This window comes from Denticeps clupeoides, chromosome 14 (genome assembly GCF_900700375.1).
Source record: "Denticeps clupeoides chromosome 14, fDenClu1.1, whole genome shotgun sequence".
In the NCBI taxonomy this organism is placed as follows: domain Eukaryota; kingdom Metazoa; phylum Chordata; class Actinopteri; order Clupeiformes; family Denticipitidae; genus Denticeps; species Denticeps clupeoides.
The window spans coordinates 20,156,369-20,164,522 of NC_041720.1; the positions used below are offsets into that span (position 1 = coordinate 20,156,369).

The 8,154-nt window shown below is 42.5% G+C and overlaps 1 protein-coding gene across 1 annotated transcript; it reads left to right on the forward strand.

Moving 5' to 3' along the window:
* Positions 1 to 322: 322 nt before the first annotated feature.
* On the forward strand, positions 323 to 3,676 carry tdh (L-threonine dehydrogenase). The gene is made up of 9 exons (XM_029002008.1): positions 323 to 448; positions 1,214 to 1,416; positions 1,558 to 1,600; positions 1,702 to 1,772; positions 2,094 to 2,243; positions 2,317 to 2,489; positions 2,580 to 2,670; positions 2,929 to 3,198; positions 3,323 to 3,676. Exons 2-9 carry the CDS (start codon positions 1,227 to 1,229, stop codon positions 3,460 to 3,462), a joined length of 1,128 nt encoding a protein of 375 aa, XP_028857841.1. The 5' UTR covers positions 323 to 448; positions 1,214 to 1,226; the 3' UTR covers positions 3,463 to 3,676.
* The last annotated feature ends 4,478 nt before the right edge of the window (positions 3,677 to 8,154 follow it).

The window sequence follows — 8,154 nt, forward strand, 5'->3', positions numbered from 1 at the left end:
TGGTAGCAACAACTTTCAGGGCGTGATCAGCCTCCACTGCTGCAGAATCATTTAACTAATTCTGAAATGGACATTATTTTTGGGTAACCTCTCCTAACCTCTTCTCAGTTCATCACTTTTCTATTCCTGTCTATTCCTTCCCTGGATTATGTGATGCAAAAAGAGTTGAACTTGTGCATGTGCATGTACACGCCACGTCTCTCCGAGCAGTCCCCAGATAACTCTCTGCTGCTGCACAGAGAGGATTGCCGCAGGCGCTGACGTGCGGTGGGCGTGTACGTGGCGGGGAGCCGCACCTCCGCGCCTCAGCCAATCAGCGCGGAGCCGACTTCCCTTTGAACCGGGCGACGCCCATATAAAACCCGCGCTCCTCCGGAGGCTGATGCAATAGTGGAGTGGAGGCTCTCACGCCGCGGAATAACCACATCTCTTCACTTTTATCCCATCGGTAAGTCGGCATTTACACTTTTGCAATAATTCACGTCTTACTGTATTATGTAACACAATTGTGACAAGTAAAATTGAATACGATTTATTAATCATCTTTTTAAATGTGATTAAAAGTGCGCACACTTGTACTTCGTAACAAGCCCTATAACAATACATTTATTGAATAAAACATCGAGACCCTTTTGCTCTGATCAGTGAAGATCATCACTCATTAAAATGTTCGGATCAGGTTCCTGCACGGCAGTTTATTTCAGAGATGAGTGCATGTAAGATATGAAATAAAACATGTTAATTCCACAGCGTGGTGTGTAATGGGACACAATGTTCAGATTTGTAGAAGGAAGATTTCAGGTTCCCTCCTCACCCGAACAAATTTGGTCCCTTCGGACACTCCGCGCTGTGACCTCAGGGCGCAATGTCCTCTCCCTTTGCGCAACGCCGCATGTGACGCACATGTCGCCGTGCGAGGACCCACGTTTTGCGAGTTGCACGCAACAAGTTACGTAGGTCACGGGTCTGTCGAAACGCTGCAGAGAGACCCCGTCATGCCAGCAAAGCCGCTGCATGTCCCTCTATGGCTGGGTGCGCGCCTGCCTCCCCGCCCGCTGATTGGCTGATCACGGAGGCTGGGCGCAGTAAATCTTCTCAAGTTGAGCCTCGACATTCCTGGCACACGTTCACGGCGCTGGTGGGAATGTGCCGTGGGCTGTTACAGCGAACCGTCCACTTCCTTCCTTCTTTCATTATTTCTTCTTTTTCCTAGTTGCGTGAAGAAGATGCCCGTTTTCAGATCTCTGAGTAAAGCCGCCCGTCAGGCCTTCCAGCTGCCCGGCTGTGGGTGCCAGTCCGTGGTTGTGGCCACGCGGAACATAAGCTTCTCCCCCCGCCAGGTCACCTCAGGGTCAGATGCCAGCTTTCACTCCATCTCCTTCTCTGAGACTGACCACCCCAAAGTCCTCATCACAGGTGGGCTGTGCCATATATTCTTGAATAATTCTCGAAATGTGTGTCTTTATTTTTGAATAATTATTTATGAACCGCTCATATGAAATGCTTGGCAAGCTGTAATTATATTTTAAGTTTTTTTTTTTTTTTTTTAAATCTTAGGTGGCCTTGGACAGCTTGGAGTGGGTCTTGCTAAGCTGTTGAGGTGAGATTGTATTATAATATGTAAATTTCACTGGGTGTTCTCAGCTGATTTGCATGCATAACAATAAAAAAAATCAAACATCGAAACTTTGCTCTTCGTAGGAAACGCTTTGGCAAAAACAATGTGATCCTGTCTGACATTAGGAAGCCACCGAGCAATGTGTTCCACAGCGGTAAGTCAAGTGCTTGAAGAAAGGAGCGTTCACCCCCGCTTCCTTTCAAATTGTAATCATTGGCTGCACTTGGGTACCTTGGGAGGTTTTTACATGTAAAATAGATCATTGTGTCTTAGTGTAACTACTGTCTGGATAAGGGCGTCAAATGTAAATGTCTTATTGTATTATTAAGCATGACTATCAAATCCTGTAAGTATGCGCTGACGAGTATATGCTGTTGAGCCGTCTGACACTGACAATTTCCCTGGAGAACCATTTGTTTCATGCTTGAATAGCCCCGAGGAACGCTGATGTAATGAACCCATCCTCCCCCTGCAGGTCCTTTCATCTACTCTGACATCCTGGACTACAAGAACCTGCGGGAAATTGTGGTTAACAACCGAATCACCTGGCTGGTTCACTACAGTGCCTTACTCAGTGCAGTCGGAGAGGCCAACGTGGCACTGGCGCGTTCCGTCAACATCACCGGTGAGGCCTCCGCTCTCTCAGAGTTGAACAGAGTTGAAACGACCTGATTCTACCGTGTCCTTTCTGGGACTAGGTCTTCACAACATCCTGGACATTGCAGCAGAGCACGGCTTGCGGCTGTTTGTACCCAGCACTATTGGTGCCTTTGGTCCTACCTCACCCAGGAACCCAACCCCTGATCTCTGTGTGCAACGGCCCCGCACCATATACGGAGTCTCCAAGGTTCACGCTGAACTGATGGGAGAGGTAAGTAAGCACCTTGACCACTGATTCTCACCCATAAGTCATTCTGGATGCCTCAGGATCCATGTACTTATGTCTCACTTTTTCTTCTAGTACTACCATCACAGATATGGCCTTGATTTCCGCTGCCTACGATACCCGGGCATCATTTCAGCCGATTCCCAGCCTGGAGGTGGCACAACAGGTAAGACCCAAAGACAAAACATGGTCTCCAATCAATACAGCTAGCCTAAAAGGTTCTTCTTTGGAATCAGTGAAAGTGTGTGTTTGCCTTTAATCACCAGAGTGTATAAGAAACCACTACCCATGAAACTAGCACTGCCAGTTCTCTTAGAGCACCATGTGACCAAGCAATACCCAGCACTGGAATCTCAGCTAGCACCTGTTATTATATATTGGTGCAGAGATGCCAATCAGGTCATCTTAATCCCTTTATTTTCAGACTATGCTGTTCAGATCTTCCATGATGCAGTGAAGACTGGCAAATTTGAGTGCAACCTGAAGTCTGATACCCGGCTGCCCATGATGTACATCGATGACTGCCTCCGCGCCACCCTGGAAGTGATGGAGGCCCCGATAGAAACTTTGACCATGCGCACCTACAACATAAATGCCATGAGCTTCACACCAGAAGAGCTGGCCCAGGAGGTTCAAAAACAGATGCCCGACCTGCAGGTCTCCTATGAAATTGACCCGATGCGGCAGGCAATCGGTAAGGGGTGTAGATTGAATGCTGTGGGAGTGTTGGGAGTTTTGAATGCTGTAAAGAAAAAGCTACATATGCTATATTCCTGTAATTAAAGGTTTTTTTTTTTTTTTTCCTCTCCACCTTCTAGCTGACAGCTGGCCGATGAACTTCGATGATACAAATGCCCGCACAGACTGGGGGTGGAAGCATGACTACGACCTCCCAGAGCTGGTCCAGACTATGCTGAACTTCATTGGATCAGAAAACCGCATGGCTCAGGCTAACTGAATGGGTTCCAGCAATGCGGAATAATGTACATTTTGTATAGAGAGCTGGCTTTAGAGAAGGGAGACTTGGGGTCTGTAAATAGTCAAATTCTCTCCCTTTCTCGTTGTCCTTGCACATGCAATGGTATCTACCAAGCAGTAGATCCTGTTTTCTCACAAGTCAGTGATCAGACATGGGCTAAAGAAATGATGAATGAATAAAAGTGAAGAATTTAGTTGTTTAGTGATTTTATTATGAAATTTATTTCAGGGAATACAAAGCCAGACAAAAGCAAAGCAATGGCAGGGACAGAGGTTCCCAGACGAAGCAAGGGTGATTTTAGTGGGGTTTCCCCACTCTGTTTCTTTATTTTAAGTTATTTTGATCATTTTTTAAGAATGTAGCCCTGGTTTATATGAAAAAAACTCCATTATGTCTAGAACCCAGTGAAAGAACAGCATAGCAAGTCTACTGAAGATGGCTGAGGAGGCCGAGTACTGGTTGCTGAAAGTAACAAACCAAATGTTTGAAAGAGAATTCATCATCTTATTTATTCTGTATTTCAACAATCATGGAAAATAATAGTGTTGGTCAATATGTGTTTTGTTTGAGTTACAATCTAAATGTTGCACCGCTTAAAAATATGTGAAACTTATTCTGAAATGTCTCAAACTGTCACCTGAAAATGGTACACATTTGCATCATTACGGGTTAATCAAGCCTTATGTCTTTTCCCTATTCTGCTGCTTCTCAAAAAAATAGTAACAGTGTCTTTTGACTGAACAAAATGGCTTTGTCAATAAAAGTCTTTTTCAAGTATCGCTTTTTCATGTCTTTTTTTTTTTTTTTTTTTTCTGGAAAATCAACACCATGCGAGCCACCATGTCTAATATTTACACTAACAATCAGATTTGGGCACACCTACTAATTTATAGGTCTTCACTGGACTATGAAATAACACGTGAGGTTAATAAAAAAACCAAAAATAGGCCAAAATTGGAATATTTGCTTCTCTGCTTTTCCAACAGTTTATACTGATTACTTTGTTTTCTGCATGTTATGAGCATCTCACGAAGCGGCCGCTATTTGACTGGTAATGTAGATAAGTCCTGCAGACTTATATCAGATGACCCATTAATGTCTACTTGATTCATGCCTGCTGTTTAAATTAGAAAGTGCTTTCTCGGCAAACCTGAACTAACCCTAAGCCTAGAGTAAATCTTAGCTTCTATAAACAGTCCTTCAGTCGTTTTACAGCAGTCCAACTAGACTTACCACATCTGATAACGTCATTACATACATTCAGGCTATGTTGCTACTAAATCATGTTTGAAGAACCAGAAGGGCTCCTTAAACTGTCCAGTGTTGCTGAACACAGTGCAAGTCAGCTGCCTGCCAACACAAATTCTGTTTCTCTGTCTGCGACTTGTTATATGAAACCTTCCCTTCCGTACAGCATAAGAGTTGGCTTTGTACCTTCATTCCATGAGCCAAGATTCACATAAGCCATAGAAAACCTTTGTGAGTGTTATATAACTTCACACCAGAAGCTGAAATAAATGCTGTATGGCCTGACTCCAGGTACGTGACACATGGACATATTCATCACTATGTTAACACAATATGTTTGACTTTGCAATCTTTTGCTTTTGTTGCAAGATTTCAGTTACAGGCCCTGTATGCCCTGGAAGGAAGGGTAGAACATGAAGAACTCTGAGAGACTGCAACCAGAGAATGATGGAAGTCAGACAAAGCAGCCATTCTGAAGGAAAGAAGGCCAAAGTAAAGGTACAAATTGGCATGGCCAATCACGAATCCGCTAGAGAAGAAACCAGAGAAGATGTCCTGCTGAAGTGATGTCCCAATCTGGTCTTTGTAAAAAGAAGAATCAATTTGTTGTATACTTTTATTAGACCTTTATTAGACCTTAGACCAGCTTGAAGTATTTAAATACATTCAATGAGCTCTAGCATGTTATCATTATTATTCATTTTATTTATGAAATTCATATATAATAAAATTTTCATTCTTTTTAACCATCTTAGTTTCAGAATTGGGAAACATGAAATTAACAATGTGCAACATTTAAAACTGTATAGTGTATCTTAAACACTGGTTTGGGTTGAGATTATAGAAACTAAGACAGGCATACTAACTGTGTTTTCAAATTAGAAATAAGCTGGGTCAAAAATATATGATGATATTTATGGGTGGTAGTAGCATAGTGGGAAGCAAGTGAGGGGTGTCAACGGCAGGGCCTGTCAAAGCCCTTTGAGACATACTGTATGTGATTATGGGCTATATAATACAAAGAATATAAGAAATAAATATTGTTGTTTTGTGCTAGTAGGGGGTGGAAGTAGCCTAGTGGGTTCCCCACTCACCTGTACTACCATTGTGTCCCTGAGCAAGACACTTAACCCTAAGTTGCTCCAGGGGGGACTGTCCCTGTCACTACTGATTGTAAGTCACTTTGGATAAGGGCGTCTGATAAATGCTGTAAATGTAAATGTTGTGGTGCAGTGACAAGGGACAGTCACATTCACACTCAGCACTATTATTCCACAGCAGTATTGTTAAATTGTGACCTTGGAGGTTCAAATACAACCCGTGTTTAGACTGTCCACTGTGTCACTAGCTACACTACAGGCAGACAGTTGACATTTTAATGACACTCATGCCCAAGGAGTTCATAAATACTTTCTTTTTATAAATAAATACAGTCCAATCGACCTATCTCCTCATAATGTTGAGAATCACTATGTAGTAAATTAAATTTACAGCTGAGATGATTTATTAAATAGTGTGAGAGTGGCTGTTCGAAACGCTAACTGGGGCTCTGATTTGTGAAAGAAGCCCCAATAGAATTAAAAAGTCAGATAGACGCTTTATGTTGAGCGCCCTGCGCCATATTCTAATCTCCACAGTTTCAGTTCAGGGAAAAGACCCCTGCATTTCTGAGAACTGGTAGGGGGGTGGTGGCAGTCAAAATAATCTCCCCTTTACACCGGCTCCTCCCAGCTGCCAAAGGCGTGGCTGCCATACAAAGAATGTCAAACAGTTTGTTCATGTACTTCCCGTTTGGAGAACTATGTTATGTAACACATATCGTGACCACACACCTCCTCATGTATACACAGCCATCGACCAATGAGAGGGCAGCACAACCCCTCCTCAGTGGAGTGTGGGGGAGACACGATCTTGCATGAGCCTGGAAAGTCATTTGGTGACAACAGTAACACAACACTCACATGGTATTATGTTGCTATGGGAACACAGAGTAGCTCTCCTCTATACAGCCCATGTCATGCTGCAGTATTTTGCAGATTCCCCCATCACTTTTCAAACGTGGTTTAAGTGTTCATGCAGGGGATGGTTATAGGAATTCAATAACAGGCCACAGGGAAAATCTCATAAACGCTGGGTCATTTACCTCCACTTAAACTGCAGGTTGGATTGATGATGATTGGTCTCTGTGGCTTCGACCTTAAATTGACCCTGCATTGTGAAGGCGGGCTGTAAGATATGCATATACTGTACCTCAAACAGTAAGTACAGTAGAGAGTGGAGAGGGGTGGACAGAAGGAAAATGGCCAGGGTTTTGTTGTCCAGTCTCCTGACATCTCCCATGAGACAAGATTTCACAAAAGAGCTCTGCCGTTCCCAAAAGAGCTTTTCTGTAGGAAAAACAAGACTGAGCTAGTCTTGCAAGGCACAGACTGTTCCCTAACAACAGAACACATGGACATTGAAGACTCGCACAGGAAGCATGCTACTTCCCGTCCACTCAGTCGGCAGGACCCTGCTAGGTCCAGAGAACATGAATCACTTGTTTATTACCTGCCACATCCCAGTCCTTGAACTGATGTCCTTGTATCCCCTGGGGTTTGCATTGATTCCCTAATGCCTCTGTTTAGAAAAGAGAAAGAAAGAAGTACAATTGCTGTAGCAGTTTCAGAAATATCATTACAAAACCATTAAAAAATAATTGCTTTGTGACACATGGGACTTGCACACATCTATGGATCTACTTAATGAACTAATCAGTTTCAAGCCTTTCTTATTCTCATGCTATCAAATGCAGATAAAATACCTTGAAATGAGCATTCGTAATCTGAATACAAGACAAATATGTTTTTATCATAGGTTGGTGGCCACTGACGTCACCCAGACTCATGAAAGTCATGTGCTTCATCAGATTACACTCTGCAGTTCTGCCAAGCCAGAACTGCAAATTGCAACACAAGTTTTACTGTCCATAAGAGAGCATATACTGATATAAAATGCTGCCTGAATATGCACAAACATTATGGGTTGGAATTAAGGTGTGACATTCACAGTCACCGGATTCCAAATATCACAGTCACAGTTTGGGGAAGCAACTTGAAAGTATGGTTTTGTGAGCTACCAAATATATGAATTACAGGACAAAAATCTAGTTAAGTTAACTTTAAAAGCAAATCATCAAAATTACAAAATATCTGAGCAAAAAAGGTCACATGCCAGCAACATTTGTTAACATTATTAAAATATATTATTCATTAATATGACTGAAATAATTAATTAACACTAAAAGGAACATGAAACAAAAACAGGTTTAATTATTCACCTTCACAAAAGACTTAAACTTTCTTTTTCTGTTCTATCCAGTCGCTTCTATATATACACGTGAATTGTACAAAAATGTGAATATTTGGTGGAATAGTTAATGTA